This window comes from Anomalospiza imberbis, chromosome 14 (genome assembly GCF_031753505.1).
Source record: "Anomalospiza imberbis isolate Cuckoo-Finch-1a 21T00152 chromosome 14, ASM3175350v1, whole genome shotgun sequence".
Classification (NCBI taxonomy): Eukaryota; Metazoa; Chordata; class Aves; order Passeriformes; family Viduidae; genus Anomalospiza; species Anomalospiza imberbis.
In genome coordinates, this window is record NC_089694.1 from 12739545 (window position 1) to 12758533 (window position 18989).

At 38.0% G+C, this 18989-nt stretch overlaps 1 protein-coding gene across 6 annotated transcripts in view; it reads right to left on the reverse strand.

Annotated features, from left to right (window-relative positions):
• Nucleotides 1-18989, reverse strand: part of MTM1 (myotubularin 1) — a 42832-nt gene that overhangs the window by 7482 nt on the left and 16361 nt on the right. For all 6 annotated transcript variants that reach the window (XR_011004138.1, XM_068204973.1, XM_068204971.1 and 3 more), the window contains 5 exons: nucleotides 10633-10716; nucleotides 9329-9478; nucleotides 7332-7520; nucleotides 4071-4256; nucleotides 2835-3041 (listed from right to left, as the gene is read on the reverse strand). Coding sequence is in view for 5 of the 6 variants with exons in the window: in XM_068204973.1 (XP_068061074.1) it covers nucleotides 2835-3041; nucleotides 4071-4256; nucleotides 7332-7520; nucleotides 9329-9478; nucleotides 10633-10716 (816 nt within the window). In the remaining variant the exon portion in view is untranslated. The remainder of the gene's footprint in view (nucleotides 1-2834; nucleotides 3042-4070; nucleotides 4257-7331; nucleotides 7521-9328; nucleotides 9479-10632; nucleotides 10717-18989) is intronic.

The following is an 18989-nucleotide window of genomic DNA, read 5'->3' on the forward strand; positions in this document are numbered from 1 at the left end:
CCTTTTTGTATTTGATAGCTGAGAAACAGGTAAGAGATTCAGGGAAAAAGAGTTCCTTTCATTCCATAATTCTTTTTGAATGTACTTGCTGGAGGAGACAAAAGAAAAGCAGGTATGTTGACCTAAGATGTCGTCTATCTGGCTGTAAGATAGCAAGCTTAATGCCTCAAAGACATGAAAAATCATAAGAGCAGTACACTGCTCTGTACAGTGGCTCGCAAGATAGTTTAAAATAATAGAATTGAATGGGAGGAAATAGAGGGAGATGAGGAATTGCAGCTGAACTCAGTCAATAGTAACAAATGACTAGAAAAGGACTATAAAGAAGAAAACCAAATTGGCTTCCTTGCTCTTCAGTTTTCATGGTTTGAAATACTTGTTATCTATTAAGCATCATATATGTGTTTAGTAAGGAGTGAAAGTCTGTCCACTTCCATTACAGTTAGCAGTTTCACAATGTCTGACTATTTTCCGTCTATAATTACGTCTCATATTTGAATGCATAATTAGAATTAAATTCCACATAAGCAAATTTATCTGGAGAGTGCACAAAATTCAGCACACATAGAAAGCTGGGGTAGGGAATTCCTCTAGCATAAGGAAACTTATTGCTCACCTCATTTGATATAAAATATGGAGAGGAACTATTAAGTAGTCTACTATTTGGTTATTTGATATTAAATAATCCAAACTGCAACCCTGGTATCATAAAAACATGAAGCTTGCACCAACCCAGGCAATGTAAGTAATGCTCTACTCTTCAACTCTCTACTAAAGGGAAAATGAGACAACAACAGTTTCAGAGATGAGGTTCAGGAACTGCTCTAACTGCACTGTCTAGTTATCACTATTCAAAGTCACAATTCTATCACATAATTACCAAGCTAAAAAGGAGTATGAATTATCATAATATTTTCTGCTTGCATTATGATTTTTTAATCATAGAATAGTTAAGGTTGGAAAAGACCTTTGAGATCATGGGGTCCAACTGTTAAAGCAGAACTGACGAGTCCGCCACTAACCCACATCCCCAAGCAACACATCACATGTCTTTTAAATCTCTGCAGGGATGGTGACTCCACTACTTCTACAGAACACTCCAGAAAAGACTGACCTTCATTATAAGCTAAATAACCTATCAAATAAAAATTTACAGTACTCTCAGATTACAGCAGATGGCTAAAGAGTGGCTTCAGCCATTTCCAAATATTGCTACTTGACTGAGCAAGTTGGGAAAATAGCAGTTTAAGCAAAAGCAACTACTTAAATCACTCTTATTGCTGCTACATTGTCAGACATGAACCAATGAACTGAGTGAATCATCTGGAAGGGATGCCAAGTCCTGTCTCACTATTTGGGAAAAAACATCTGTTGAGGGAGAACAAAATCCTTTGATTATCCAACTAAAATGAATGGTTTAACAAAAAGAAATATAGATTATTTGAATTTATTAATAATGATGAAGAACACACAGATCTCTCTTTTTAAGCTCTGTGGTAAGCAATAACACATGTGTTTGACTACAAGTGCCCTAGTTTTACCATCTAATTTTATCTGCATCCTGACTCTTAACTTTTTGAAGTACAAAATAAAACATGAGAATAAAAAGTCAAGCCACTGGCTTCACATTTTCCTGTGGCTGTACCAAGACAGAATACTTAAAGGTTTATAAAACATATCACTGCTAAAAGACCACAAGTAAGTACACAAAAAACCAGACTATATCAGCTATCACTCCGAACACCCAAAACACAAACCTCCTAAGCCTCAAAACAACTTTTGAATGTCAGATCAAAAACGGCCACAGCCTACAAGCACATGGTGATTTATGCTGAGTAGCTATACATGGATTTCCAAATGACTACAACACACTTACACGTTTGCAAATGTAAAATGGGCATGAAACACAACAGGTAGGTATATTTTTCCATGTCTTGATTTTTTCCAGATTGCCTGTTTTCTGAATTTTAGCAATATTAATATCTTTGGAATATTCCACTAGGGACAAAATATCCACACAAGTAACTACTGAAGTTGTAGAAACTTCTTACTGTGAATTACAGGGTTCAGCTCCAACAAGCAACACTGTTGTAATGTTTATAGTAAGTAACAGCACAGTCTCCAAGGCAACCTAGTCTGCTCCTCCAGGCTCCTCATATAGATTTCCTGGTTAAATGGTTCGCTGCCACATTTAGAAAAAGTTCCACTAAGACTTTGAAAAGTTTTCTAACACAAAAAGGATGAACAGGGTCCCTTCCAGCTCAGAATATTCTGTGAATTATCAGTGAAAATTATTCACATACCTGTGAAATATTAAGGACTTCCTATGGAAGCAACTACTTGAACCTTCTGAGTTTCTAACCTTCTGCCCAGAAGACAACTGAACAGAAGATGAGCCAGCACTACCAATGACAGCCTCTTGGGAGCTATTCTGAGAAGTTCAGAATATTTGGGAATCAGCACATAAAATCTCTCTTAGAAGACACCGGCCAGACTCGTTCATCTGCTCCTTGTGACAGATGAATGACTCATTTTCTTTGCTCATTAACCACAGTGACCCTAGCAATTCCATACTTTTAAAAGGATGCAAAGGACAACATATGAGTTCTCAGAGAAAGAATAGCAAGAAAAAGGAATAGCAAAAAAAGAATAATATCAAACAGGTCCAAACCCTAAAGTTCTGCTCAGTTTACCTGGAAATGCTTTAAATCTAAGTTAAAAAATAATGAAAGAAATTATCAAACCCTGACGCAACGTGAGCAGTTTAACACTGGAAGCTTTCTTTCCAGAAAGTTAATACTGCACAGTGTTTGCAATTATCTTCTAATTCTTACCGATGCAAACTTGTGTCCAAAGCTTATCCACTCTTTTTGCACCAGAACTTCGAAGCCTTCTATGGTTCTGTAGTAGCTGTCCAGCATGAGCATGGCCAGGGAGGTGAGCTGAGCCGTGCGGTCCCAGCCGTCGCTGCAGTGAACCAGCACCGAGCTCCGGCCCGAGGACACCTTGTCTGCCACCTGAATGGCTCCTGTCAGAACGAGCTGGCAGGAGCAACACACACCAAACAAACAACACAGCTTATTTCTGTTCAAATGATAACACTAAGTTGATTTCTTTGTATCTCAAATAATGCTGTTTCCATTAAAAGACCTGAAAAGAGCAGTGTAGTTAATTGGAAAAGAATTTTCTAGGAGATCAAGTGAATTTCTTGCATAAAAATAGAGAAACAGATTGGTTCCCTAATCCCTTAGTAAGATCAAATTCATCTCGCAACAAATTCTTAAAAAATGGGGCAGAAAACAGTAACCTTGATAAGCCAAAGAACATAAGCTTCTTTTTCAAAGAAAGAGGAGATTTACCATAGAATATACTCTCTAAAAATTCAGTGTTATTTCATTTGACTCCTTTCTTTGAACTAAATGTCTGAATTATCTCAGTTGTTGAAAAAAGGAGCTTGTACCCTTCTAATATACTTATTTTCCAAATATTAAATTAAGATGAAAATTTTATTTAGTAGGATTCATTACATAATACTCTAATTACTTTTGCACAGCTGTACTTGAGGCAAAAGATCTAAAGGTCAACTAGTAACAACATTGGTGAATTACCAGCTTAACTATTTTATTTGTGCTACCAGATGAAAATTACAAAATTTACAAATAAATTTACAAGATTTATTTACAAAACCATAATTCACAAAATGAAGTCACATACACATGGACATCTAAAGTATTTACTAATATCTCACAGTCATCTGCAGGCCTCTATTGCAAGAAACCAAAATAAACCAGTTCTCATGCATGTAAAGCCAATCAGACTAAGAATGCATTCTTCTACTGAAGAATCTTGAGGCATGCAACAAACATGCAGTTTCACCTACTCTTGCTTAGTTATGAGTCTCATAACATACTCTAAGATTAGTTGGCAAATAAAGTCAACACTCAGGGATGTTGTTTTTGTAGTCCAAGTAGTTTGATGTGTTCTAGGACTATTTCAAAGCTTAGCAAAGAAAGCTAGTATGATATGACAGACTTGGACAAACATCTTCCAAACAATCAAGGAAAAGTTACCTTTATATGTTCTAACCAATGGGTTGATTCCAGACTTGACAACCAGTGTGATTCTTCCACATTAGGATAAACAATGTCCTTCAGCTTCTTCAAAGATTCCCGCATGACATGAATATTATGAATGTCCAAGAAGAAAAGTTCTGCATTGGGATATGCATCTTCACCTTCATATCCTCCCCCAGTTGCCTACAAACAAGAGATCTGAAATTAACTTTAGTCATATATGCTCTCTTTTCAACAGAACAAGAAAGGAATGAATGTCATTTGAAATGGAAATAGACAAAAGTGATAAAATGTTTGGCCAAATAAATTTAAATTTAAAAGTTCAGTTAAGAATAAGATACCTTTAATTTAAAAATTATGTTCAAGAATCTTAGATTCTGTCTTTAAGAAGTAAATTAGCAACAACATTAATGCTTACTTTAACTTTTCTAAAACTAAATTTTAGTGCTGAAGACTAAACACATATTGAGACTGTTAAGATAATAAAGAGCCACATAAGTAAAAAGTCTGTTCTGCTGCTGCTCTTTCAAAACATTTCACCATCACCACTACAGAGGATGTGCCTGGTCACAAAAGGAAGCAGAAAACCCACACATATTTTAGGATACAAAGCCACCAATGAGATTTTCTAAAGATAAACATGAAATTGTTTGGGTTGGAAAAGACCTTTAAGATCATTGAGTCCAACCATTAATCCAGCAGTGCCAAGCCCACCACTAAACCACACCCAAGTACCCCATCTTTTAAATACTTCCAGGGACAGAGATTCAACCACTTCTTCCCTGGACAGCTTTTCCACAAATAAAACTTTCCTGATAGCCAATTTAAACCTCTCCTGGTGCAACTTGAGGCCATTTCCTCTTGCTACTCGGGAGAAGGGACCGACCCCACCTGCTACAACCTCCTTCAGGCAGTTGTATAACGTGATAAGGTCCCCCCTGAGCCTCCTTTTCTCCAGACTAAACATCACCAGCTCCCTCAAGCTCAGAGTGCTGCAAAATCACTGCATTCCTTGAAGACAGCAAAAACATGCCATAAATTTGGCTAAATAAATTTTGCCTTTATATGCCATTGCAGCCACCAGCTATACATCAGACAAGAGCCTAGAGCACTGTGTAGCCTTTCCCCATGAGTGCCACCTACACTGCTGTACAGCAGCAAAGTATCTCTATTCTGTGCTCTCTTTTCTCAGATGTGGGGTTATTATCAGAGCTGTCAGGCTCTGCAGTGAAAGAAGCAATGAGTATATTTTTCTCTTTCCTTTGATTGTTATGAAGTCTTTGTGAGGAATGACTGTAATTTCAGCATCAGGGCTGCTGCAGCTCCTTACTATCTTGACCAATGTACAAGGAACACAGCAGTGCATGAGTAGCACAGCCCAAGACTTTGCTTAAACCAATCTTCACAGAAGTTCACAAAATATTTTCAGTGCTGATCAACACTGATTTGCACTTTTTATGTCATTCTTCCTCAGACCCTGAAATGTACCCAACTGTGTCTACTAGTCTGACTGAGCATTTCATATATAGATATATGAAGAGTTAATTAAAACATGTACATATCAAGTTTGTCTATAAGACATTACCTTAAATTTTTCTGCAGTTCTTGGACAAACTCAATTTTTACCCCTTTTCTTTCAAAGATGTAACTGACAATCTTTCCACAAGGCAAACAGAAAGATAACGATATGTTGTGCTCACCCGTAAAAATTCAGTGTGCAAAGGATAATAGGATATCTACAGTCAAATGCAAACAATTGAGGCAGACCCTCAAAATACAAACCATGAGGTTAAAACAGCCCCTAGGACAGAGTCTCTGAAAGAATGTGCGCTATACACACAAACATAGTAACAAAGCTTAACAAACTACATTCTGTATCATAGAGAAGGCTGTACAGATACAAATACCTAACTTGCACAGAGCAAACTGCCAGTATTATTATCCCCCTTGAATTATTATTTTTATTCTAGAAAGCAACTTAACATTTGTTACACATAAACTTCTTAGATGCAACCAAGTTTTGCCATTTCATATTCCTTTCAGCACAAACACTAAAGAGGACTCATTTCACTAAACTGGTGTTTGTTTTGTTCCACAAAACTATTCGGAAGCTAGAATTCCTTCTCTCCAGATAAGCACACTTATCATTTCACTCAGGTCTCAAACCCTCTTGAGCTCAGCTCTCATGCTCTTTGCTGTGCAGACACACACCTTCACCAGAAAGTACTGAAGAGCACCTCCCCTTCATGTGTATTTGAAGTTCCATGACTAAGGGACATATCCACAGGCATGGCACGTTATGACAAAAGCATTCAACTTGTCCCCTTCACCACCACTCCCTAACATGGTTTTTGCATATAAAGATGGAGCACATCCATGTCTACTGCGTTCCATGCCAAAAACAACACTGACACAGTATACTGGCATTATCTGAGCTTGCCTAAATAATCTAATCCTCAACAGAGCTGAAGGGGAAGCAGAGGAGAAAGTAATCCACAGGCATACCTTTTCTTCCTGAAAGGTTAGAGGAGATGATTTTTCAAGATCTGTTCCAGCCTGGGCTGGTGTACAAGATTCTGATGCCATTTAGGTTTCGATCCCAGATAACAAAGAAACGATCCCTTTACCCAATGAAAACAGTGTTTCTGTACTTACCACCTGCAAGCACCTGGGAAAGAACAACAGGTACCAAGGTATCCAAGATCATACCCATGCCGCTGTTTAGACTGCAAGCACCCAAATTAACTTATTTATCACTTTCTCTTTATTTGCTGGATGCCAGGATAGGTCTGAAGTAGTCCATGTAATGGTTAAGAAGACCCAAACAAAGGATGCCTGTTAGTGGGCTTGGCTTTATGTACAGATCCTTTCTGGGACAGAATTTTCCTGCAGCATCTGGAGGTTGCACAGAGGTGGCCTGTCATTCCAACAGGGGACATGCTCTACAGATCAGCCTACAGCTACCTCCCAGTGCAGACTGGAGTCATGCCCAACTTCAGTCCCATGCTAAGATCTGTGCTTGGCTGAGAACAGACACAGTAAAGCATGTCTGGAAATCCACATATGGTCCTGAAACTCTGCTTAGGGACCAACTTTAGACACTCATATCCTTTCATGGCCTTGAGGCTCAGTAGTTGATTTTGTAAATTTATCTATATTAAAATTACTACTATTCCCCAAAACCACCTCACAGAAAACTTCAAAGTAAGTCTCTTCTTCATTCTCTTCAAAACTAAGACACTAGAAGCATCTGTTTACCTTGTTTGCAACTGCATTGACATTGGGCCTTGCATCATAGATGGTCAGTTTGGAGATCTGCCCGTTGGCCTCCCTGATGATATCAAGGTATCTTTCATCATCTTTATTCCGCTTGCCACTCATTCCAACCAGGGGCTGACTGCAGCGCATGATTACAGCTTGGGTCTCCGGATGAATCCATGAGAGAACCTGGTCACATGGCAAACACACAGCAGAGGAAAATCATATCTTAAAGCCATATTCTTTAAAACACACAGTATGAAAATTAACACCTTTCTTTTTATTTCTTCAAAATATAATGCCTTGACATCTCAACTGCTTATAGTCTCATAAGATTTAGTAATAATCTTCAAAAGAGCTGTCTTACATATTTAATGCTTACTGAAATCATACTTACCTATATAATCCAATGTATTTTAATATTTTCCTATAAGTCTTAGGTTACATAAATATCCTGAAAAGTAAACTACTAACAAACACGGCAATCTCTACTGAAACTAAAAAACAACTCAGGAGAATGAACTGATTGTAGAAATGGTAATTAAGATGCTCCAATTCTACAAGAACAACTTTTCCTTTTTTTTTGGATACGGAAGGGAACCTTCCTGCAGTATCTTGAATGTTTAATCTTTTCTTTAAAGCACATTTTGTTCCTCAGCCCTCTTTACAAAGAGAAGGCACTGGAGCAAAGCACATGCTGTCTTTGTTGTTCTAAGCCAGAGAGGACTTGCCACAAAAGGCAGTGAGCTGCCCAGGGAACAGAAGCAGTGCCAGAAATCAAAGATAAGCAAGAAACCCTAGAAGCAGGCAAAAAATGCAACTTCATTGTTTAAAAATATTATGAAACAGTATTCTCACACACTCCATAGGTTGTGGATTAATAAAAAAAATCAGCGTTAAAACAAACAAACAAACAAAAAAAAAATCCAAAATCCAATCCTCAGGAAGTGTCCGTTCCTGAGGTGTGGATCAGAAACAAGATCTGTCGGGGGGAAGGGGGGCAGGGCATGCGGATGAGTGGCTATTTCATGACAAGAATTAAATTGCCATTTAAAACTATTATTTTAATAAAATTACTACTGCCAAGGAAATTACTCTCACTGTACAGGCATACCAAAAGGCCTGTCATGAATTTTGAGGTAACAGGGATGACACTGTTAGGTTATTAGAACTATATGCACAGGCTATACATTACATACTTGTATTCTATACACATTATATATTATATTATATATTATATGTGTGTGTATATCTAGTAAATTTATAATTATAGACCTAGTCTGTCAGTAAATACCATATCTAATAAATATCTGTCATATTGAATTGTGCATCTGTTTGAAACTGAGATTCAAGGCAGCCTTCCAATAGTGTCTAAGAATCCAGCACATCTTCCATGTTTGCCAAAGGGAAATACCAGTTAAAATAAGTACTGGGATAGAAATTAGTAATTTCTATAGTGCTGTAAAAAGCTGATACATAAAAATTCTCTTACCTCACAGAATTTTCCTTACAGAAACTCAAGAAGTCAAACTGGTTTCTCTTATTCTACAGACTAAAAAGCCTAAGAATTCACTGAAGAGACTATGCATGAGGTCTTATTTTAGGACTGACCAGTGGAACTATGTTTAAATGCCATGTCATTTGCTCGCAGGACATCAGTAATTATTTTATGGGTATTCAGCAATAGTAACCAGTGCATATGGCAGTAAGGCTCATTCCTCATCAAGGGAAACTGCACTGCTGGCCGCTGTTACTGGGCAAGTCGAGTTAAAACCAATGACGCCGTTGTGGGTGATTGTTATGGTGGAAAAACAGAAGTGTGGTTTGTAACCAAGACATCAGTTTCAAGCAGTGAAACCACCAGCCAATCAAAACTATTTTGCCACAACCATTTCCAAAAAAAAGCATCCTCTGCCTTGTGTTCAGCAAGAAGTTGTCTGGATGCAACTTAAAAAACTAGCTACACTATCAGGCAAGTTCCATCACCTAATACTCACCGGGATTCTATTTCGGGACCTAAAGGCAGCAACTTTCTTGAGCTCATCATCTGTTGCATTGTACGGCACGACCAAGAGCGATGGGTACGTGTCACACAGCCCGTAATGCTCGTTAATGAAAGTCACTCGCCACCGTTCGTTAGGCAGCCCCTAAAACATAGCATGAAGTTATTCAATGTATTTTTGGCTGAACAAGTAATAATTCTGCTTCTGAGTTTTACATGACATTATGGACTCATAGCAACAATTTAACTAAGTACCGTTTCAAAGCAATAGAAGCAAAAAAAGATCACAAGACCACACAAACCAGCTCATTGCAGATGGATTCACAGCTTAAACTGCTGCAGAGCCATCTCATACCCTTATGTACACAATTCTAGCCTTAGAGCAAGTTACAAAGCAATGACTGAAACTAGGAGATCTATTTCTTTAACTGTGAGTTTGAGGAAAGAAAATTACCTTCTCTCCTTCCCTAAAGCTCTGCTTTTCCACCTTCCCTGGTGAAGAGAAACTGTGAAGGAGAAAAGTCTCACTATAACATTTCTTCCCTGTAGCCTGGTACTAACATCAGGTTAAAAGTAAGATTCAGGGTAACTTTCTTATAGAAAAAGAACATCTCCTAGTTGCACTCTGACCAGTAAGGCATTTCCAGGAGAAATACTGGTAAGTCCTCCACACATGCACAGTGGGTTTTGTGTGGGTGTTTGTATTTTACCTTTTTTGGGCCTTAGGCTTCTAAACCATGAATCAAAAAAACTACAGCTGGTAAAAAAAATTAAGGAAGTTCTTATTGTTCACTATTTAATTTTTTTTAATGTCATACTTTAATTACCTAACAGACATTTAAAAATGAAATATCCTCTTTCATTGATATTTTTCCAAGACCACATAAAGAGCAAGGAAGAATACTGATAGATGTGCATAATTACTGTAAATCAATGCTGTTTCTAAAACAAGCTGCCTTTTTTTCCCCCCCACTTCATTTTGTGAAGAAGAACAAATCCAGTCTATGTTTAGGACACTACAGTTACAAATTTGGCACCTTCTCCCCACCTGTGCTCACTTAGCAGTGGCACATTGTAAGAGGCATCAATAACTTCCTTCAAAGAGCAAAGATTACCTTCCTGTGACATTCTAGTTTTTTTTTTAAAGGCTCAAGTGTTTTATTTCTTTCCTTTACTTTTCTTCAAATTGCAATTCCATCCTCTCCCAACAGTTGATAAGAGAAATGTACAAACAGTAATTCCTCTATGCAAGTTGGGGAGATGTGAAAGCATCAGGCAATGACAACTGCAATAACTCACCTGTCTCCTGTATTCAGACATTGGGTTGTACACCATCCATCCATTCTCAGAAAACTTTTCTTCATTTACAAAGGCAAAAAAAAGCTGTAAGATATAAAGACGCTTATTATACCGAACTCTGACTACAAATAGCAAATATGAGGGCTCATCATCAGTTATACCCTAATGCTCGCTCCAAAATAGGGCTGACTTCTCCATGGTAGCCCCACTCTCGCCATTTGTACCTGGTATGTGAAAGACTATGAACCAAAGAGCAACAAGTAACAAAAAATACAGATCTGTTAATGAAAATAATGAAAATATGACAACAGTTACCAGGTAACAAAAGAATAGAAATTATAAAGGTTAACTGGTTGGATTTTTTCCTTTTTAGTGTCAGGAGACTGAAATGTTTTAGAATGGTTTATTCCCCATATTTCACAATATTACTAAAACTACTGCCTTCTCACCAAATTTCTCCAATAGGCACAGCCTCAATTACAACATACAACATTAGATGCTAAATTCAAAGTGGAAAAAGGTTTTAATTGCTATTCATTGTCATTAGGAAGCAGCTGCCTTTCTGCATCCCCTTCCCAACTGATACTTACTAAGAGATATCCCAATTACTACAAAACTCCATCAAAGTGAGAAAGCTGCCATTGAAAATGAAATCGTTAGCTGCTTACACTATTTACTTTTTACTTGCTTTGTTGCTTGCTCTCACAATTCATATATACAGCAAAGCAGCCTTACTGAGCATTCCAGCAAGTTCTTCATACGTTTTATCGTCCTTCTCCTTCCAACAAATTCCAAGTGGGCTGTATTACCTAACTAACCCCCCTCCTCCTCCCTTGGTTTGTTTCTACAGTTTAGGATGAAAGCAAAAGTAATGTTTATTTTAAGAATCTTCCTCACTGAGAAAACTGATTTTGGTGGCCTAAAAACTCCTCAAATACCAAAAGAAGCATGAAACAAAGTTGTTTCAAATAATAAAAAAACCAAAACAAAACAAAAGAAAACACAAAAGAGAATGTGTTGTCTTGACCTAACTGAGCAACAGCATACAGAACAGAAACACTCCAGAACCCATCACATATGGCTCATCTGTCACAAAACAGCTGAAAGTCCTCTAGCTATTAAAAAACCTTAAAAGAAGAAATTGAATGCTAAACTGAACATCCCACACATGCAGAAAATCCAGTAAGCAAGAAAAAAACTTGTGGTCTAAGGTGCTGTGATTCCACCTACAAAGGTCCAGAAAAAAGGCAATTCTTCAAACCTGCAGCACCCCCAGCCCTGTGAAGGAGGCTTTGAATCTTAGGAAGGCTCTGGGCAATTCTGCTCAGCCCAGTAAGTTACACTGCTTTAAACACTGAACAGCTCGTATCAAAACACAAAACTGAATCCCCCTCAAAAGGAGAAGTTTTTCCTCACACAGTTCAAGCTAACAAATATTTTAAAAGTATGTTACTACTTACTCAAGATGCTTCATGTCACTAGTTTTGAAACTAGAATTTTAAATTAAATCATTATTTTTGAGCAAGTGCACTCATTGGCAAGTTTGCAGAAGTAAACAATGCATTCCCTGGTTTTATTTTCTGAATGCCTTTACCATTTTTAAAGAGGCAGACCTGCAATGCAAGTAGATATTACAAATTCTTTTTACTAAGTAAACTGCCATCAAGTGGTACAGAGGGAAGAGATGAAGAGGTGGACATCTACTCTACCAGAAAAAAAACCCATTCCATTAAAAGTAGATGCAAGTATCAAAAGTTACTTTAAAACCTGAAAAAGGTTGTTCAATTGCAAACAAGGAATACAGCAAAACAGGAATATCACTATCTGAAACAGTAGATGCAACTGATTTGCTGAACTATTAATAAACAGCTACACACAAGAACCATCCCCTCCTCCCAAAGGAATTTGCTCTATCCCAAAGAGCAACTATGCCAAGAATTCACCAAGGACCCGGAGACAAAGGAGAATCTTAGAACAGTACAAAACAGAAATACTGGCATCCTAACAGGTCATTTAAAAGATGTCTTGAAGGCAGGAATAGGTCTTTTATTTAAGTTCCTACTTACTGCAAGTTTCCTCATGAGAAAGTAAAAATTACCCATCTGAAGCCTTGGTAAGTAAAACTCATGAGTTTATTACTGTGCACTGTTATAGCTGGTACGTGGAACAGGTCTTTGCTGACAAAAATAAAAAAAAAGTGTTGTTCTTGACTAAAAATAAATGGCAGCTATGCTGCTCATGTCACCCACAAAAAAATCCACAAGACAGAGGGACAAGTGCATTTTGTTTTCATCTTTTAAAAACCAGGGTTAAATTTATTATGCATGAGGGGATGGATTGAATCCTTTCTGAAAGAACAATGTCCTACTATGTACAGCATGACTCATTTAAAACGCTTGGCTACAGCAGCTTTACCACATCTGCTACCAAAGCTTACAGTCATACAGCCCTTAACTATTTAAGTGGACAATTATGCTTCATCAGTTTTGTTGATATTTCAGGTAGCAAAAATTCTTCCTATGTTGCTCAATAGAAAGAAATTCATTAGTAGAATAGATCAACTAGCAAAAACCTGAAGTCTTAACAAATCACAGAACACTACAATGCAAAAGCATATGGAGCAAAATTTGGACTCATTTTTATGTGAACAATTCAGAGAAAACTCTTCCATTATTCTACACAAGAACAGTATTTAAAAATTATCAGTCTCTAAAATCCTGAAGACTAAAAATTATTTTTCTTCTGCAAGCATTGACTAAATTATAGCAAAAGGTTTACATACACACACACTTGGAGATGCACAATCATGTACAGACTGCAGAGTTAATCTGGTGACTACTGAAATTCTTGCTGTACCAAAAGATTGAAGATCTGAATTCCATTCCCACCACCCCAATAGCTTCTCAGATATGACGTGAAACACTCTGTGCAGACGGCCTGAGTTTCAGTCCCGCCTAACTGCTGGAGTCTAAAATACAGTAACATCCCCACCCTACCTTAGGCCCCCTTCTCCCAACAAAATACACAATTATTGCTGTGTTAAGCTGTCATTAAAACAGAGTAGGAGATACACAAATGCAACCCTCTACATACAGTTATACTCAATTCACATAGGTCTATTTAATTTCTAACTACAGTTTACCTTACTTGACTAGAACAAGCAACCCACACTTATAACCATTTTATTAGAATCATAAACTTAACATAAGATATATGCTTGGGTACAGTTGCCTTTTCTGACCTGTTCAGTACAGGCCTTACTTAGCACATGTTTGGACATTACTTATTTTTGTTTGAAACAAAATGTGATAATGAACAATATGAAGTAATTTCTACTGGATAACATTATTTGTTGAATTGGGTATTTTATTATTCTAATGCAACCAAACTGATAAATCACATTAGAGTGAACAGGTAAAGGTGATAAATACATATTTAGATCCCAGAAGGGTTTGCTATAGTTCAGGTTAGCTTCATATCTACACTAATGACCCATATTTCTACTTTTGTCCTGAATAATCCAAGATTACAGATTGAATGTAGTATGTTTGCATATTTATGTCTCGATTAACTCAATACTGCTGAAGCTTTCACCTCATAGTGCACAAAATCTGAATGCAAGTCTACAGTGCAGCAGGCAAACGGAACAGAAATAAACAGGAAGGAGAAATTATGCCATTCACAATATAACGTGCACAGTTTCTCTTTATCACCTGATTTAAGATTTGAGAAGGGCTATCTTAGTAAAATTACATGGCTTAGCTTTTTGTGGCTACAGGCTCCTTCACATGAGAGCCCCTGACAGACACACATTTGCATGTGGGGAGGGAAGCAGGGAGGTCTCAGCACTGAGTACAGACCAGCTGGGTGGGTATTTATAGCCTTCAGATGCAGAGGGCACAGCAAGGTCGGAGACGAGCGACATGAGCAGCGCGGGATCGCCCGGCCCCGCAAGGCAGAAAAGTCCTGCCAGCCTCTCTCAGTGCACCGTTATTCACACAGGAAAGCCTTTCAAATACCATAATAATAAAAGGTTGGCCAGTTCTATGCTTTTGTTACACATCTTCCCTTCAAATCTATGGTACATCCCTCCTAGATCCTCCTTCTCCCCAAACAATACTTAAGGTACTCAGAGTCTCCACCCTGATCTCCAGCCATTTTTTCTTCCTTCCACACACACAAAATTCCATTCCTTTCTCTCACTGTTAATCCTGCCTCTCCAACAAAAAGCTCTTCTCCGCATCTCCTGCTGCACACAGTCTATCTTCCCAGGAATTAAATGAACTGCAGCTTCATCAGATGTGTCCAGATTTTAGTGGAAATTTAAAAAAAAATAAAACCTAAATATAAGAGATATTCAGGTTCAGAAGAATATTGCAGTAAAATAAAAGTGCGTTTCACTGTGGATTTTTTGAGATCAAGATTAGGTTTTTCAAAATCAAGAACATATAATCAAAAAACAGAACTATGGTTTTGCCCAGGTGCACCTGAAACATCTCTGCAGTAATTTGGTTGGATACTAAGGACAAACAGCAGCCCAAGTTTCAGGCAGACTACCTGCTCAACACGTCAGTGTTTCAGGCAGCAAGCCTGAGCTGGCATCCCTCCTCTCAGCACTGAGACTGGCTTGCTGAAAGCTACTTAAATAAAACACAGATTTCCTTCAAGTTATACTGATTATTTATCTCACATCTTGAGTTCAAGGTAGGATAATCTGCAGTCACTTCCAATGCACTAATCATGTCTGTTCTAAGTTTGATGGAGATTAATACTACATGTCTGATGGAAGCCAATCAACTCTGATTAGTCTATCAACTAATTAAAAATAAGTTTCAAATTCTTTTTAGCTACCATGGGAAACAGAGAGAAGAAATCAAAGAAAACATTGAACAAGTAAGGAATCAAGAAAGCACAGTAAATCACCACTCAGAAAACTTTTTGGGTGCAAAGTTTGTGACTTCTTAGTACCTATAGTTGGCAAAACCAAGAAAGACTCACCATGCATCAGCTAAGATTTTTTCCAAAACCAAATTAAAGCCCCTGCACAAAATGGAAGTAGGGATTTCACGGCAGATCCACAGTCTAAAAGCAGATGACTACTGCTTCACTTGAACCAGAAGGCCACTACATGTCAAAAAAAAAAATCTTTCAAATCATCACATTTTTGGTAAGCTTCTTTTTATGCTTCACTGTGCAAATAATAGTTTACTTCCTTGCAGGTGTTAACCAACAATTCCAATAGTCTCATTTTTAAGCCTCCTACAGACAGAGTGCTTGTCTTTAACATTCAATATCTCCTTCCCATTTAGTTCATAAAAATAATATGTAATACACTGGTTGCTCAAAACACAACATAGCTCTGTGAGGTAAAAGAGAAAGCATCTGCAATCTGACAATTACAGTTTAGCAAGCAGTCTATTTAGCAGTATAAATGTAAATAAATATCAATATAAATACAATAGCTACATATTTACTCTTTATAGAATCACAGCACATGAATACATAATGTAGACACAGTCTGTGAAATATTTGACCAATCTATGCATTGCAAAAGAAGAAAGCAGCAAAACTAGAATAAGAAGGTACCACACACACCTGTGAAGAAAATCAGTTGCATTTTCTATTTCTAACTCACTGATATATGCTTTTTACATATAATAAATTACTAAGTTTTTACTCACTGTAAAGGCTGACAGTTTCTCAGTGTTTTTTAAAAATAAACATATCATTATCCTTGCCATTATTAATGGCATTTAGTATGTCATTACTACAACCTAGCCAGTTATATCTTACCTGTTGATCTAAAAACTTAAGGTCAGACACTGTAGTGTTGGTATAACTTTGTGAACACAGTCACCTCACACCACTGCTGCCCTGGCTCTGATGTGTCATGGGGAATAAAGCCTCAAGGCAAGGGGTTCTTTGCAAATTCAGGTGCTTTGCCAGCCTTGCTCCATCTGAAGTCATCTCAGCAGATCCAGCAGCAACACTGGCGTGAGCCAACCCTCAGACATTTTAAATGGCCAGGATAAGCAGTGACATCAGGAGCAGTTCCAGTCAGCCAGCACAGCCACCACTCTCTCATCAAAATGGGCATTCCCACAGACCTACTGGGGTTAGGAATAAATACAGACTGGGCAGATACCATGGTGCTGAACAATCATATAAAAATGATGAAGTGTACCTTCATGGTAAAATCAGGAAGTGAAGCAGCTGCTATGTAGAAACTAAACTACAGAGACCAAATATATCTCATCTTTTGTGGTGTACTAAAACATCTCATTTGGGTTTGGCTATTTTGGTTTTATTTTTTCCTATGTTAAAAAAAAAAGCAAACACTTTCAGCAACAATTTTCTTTCAATTAGCACAAGTTTGCAAATGCAACAGAGGATTAGCAACAGCAGCTGCTTGCTCCCCATCAACTATGCTGTCAGTCAGACAAGCTATCAGATTTTACTTTGTTACTGATTCAAGGACATCTGAACCCAACCTATGCTCAAACTGGAGACAAACAACAATTAGCTTCTGCAAGTAAGCACCAAGGACAATGCTGAGGCACAGAGGAACAGCTGTGAACAGGCCTGTGATTTATTATAGGCTCTCAAACACTGCTCTTGGGATGGTGATGGAGACAAATCTTGAAAACAGTAAGTACACTCCACTCACAACATCTTTTGGGGTTTATTTACCATCCATTTGTATGAGAATGCAACAGCATGAAGAAAACAGAAGCAAGGCATCTCTACCAGTTCCTGTTCAGGATCAGCTCTTAGGACATAGTTCTACTACAGCTGAAAATCAATCACATAAAAATCTGATATAAACTATAAAAATACAGATAAAAATCAGGACAGTAAAGCATTAGAACTTTATTGTCCTGATGGTGTCTTCTTTCTACTGCAAAGCTGTACAAGCATCAGTGCTGCTGAACCAGCTAAACATGAAGGATGCAGTTCACATGATGGTCAAAGCTAAATTAACATTTAATCATTGCTAAAAACAGGACATCCCCCTCTTTTCTCTCCTGCCTTCTACCTGCTCCACTCACATTCCACTGGTTCTGATGAATACTGATTTCAAACCAGGTCTCCCCAAATTATTCAAAGCAGCACAGGACTAACCAGAATATTTTGTACTGGATAAGTGAGTTATGCTGGCTTAGTGATTATACATATATCAGTTTGGTATTAAAAGAATAATCAACCACACAACTGAAAGGTGGAGAGGAGATCAGAGAAGAACAAGAGCTCAGCGTTTGAGTATCAGAGGGCTTCCATCTCCACTCAGCTGTCATGGGGAACTACATTCTTTGTAAAACATCTCCCTGAGTGAGCTGGCTACACGGCCAGAGTGTTAGAGAGCACTCCAAGGGGAAGGCAGGCGTGCACAGTCCCAACACACTGCCACATCCACACAGTGAAACCTTGATCTAAACCAGACACTGAAAGGAGCAGTGCCATCATCCCTCCTCATTTACATCCATCCACAGATGCTTTGACCTCACTCTCACTTTGGACTAACAAGACAGGAAATAACACAGAGTACAGCTTTTATTTGTATCTCCTTGTTAACTTTAGTTCCTTTGAGTTCCCCATCTGGTTCATCATGCAGCCTCAAACTCATGCAGCAAAAAACAAGACAGGAATGGAAAACTGGGCAGAAACACTCACCTTTGGCAGGATTGGTTTAGACTGCTTGCCAAAATACAATGAAAGCACACCAAAAAAATCACAAACTTGCTTAGCTCATGTTAAAGTTAAGGGCTCATCCACACTGTGACATTAGAAAATACAGACAGCTGCAACTTCAGATGGAACACAGGCTCACTTTATTTCCCTCCAAAACAATCCTGATTTCTAACAGGCATACCCTGCTTCAGACATAGTTATGAGACAAAGTACAGCCACTCTCCCTGCACATTATCACTATCTCCCCAACTTCTGTGTTTTACTGAATCTAAGGGCCAAATTACTACTGCCTCAACCAAGACTTTTGTTATTAAGCTTAACTTCTGTTGGAAAGTGGTCTTCACACGGGCCATACAATGATGAGTGTTATTAGGTTCAACAGGTCCAGCAAATAAAGCAGGAAGTGGCCAACTCCACACATTACTCACTGCCATCACTAGACAGCATCTCTGGGTCTTTTTGGATGACGAACCTACTACAAGTCCACGTCTCATCACCAAGGTATTCACGCTCCATAGCTGGATTATTCCACAAGACACTCTAAGTCAGTTACAATTTGATTTGCCCATATTTACTACATACAATCCTCAAAAAAAAAAAATTCTTCTTCATGGTAATGTGGATGGGATTGCATGGGCATGACGGAATCTACAATACAGCATATATTC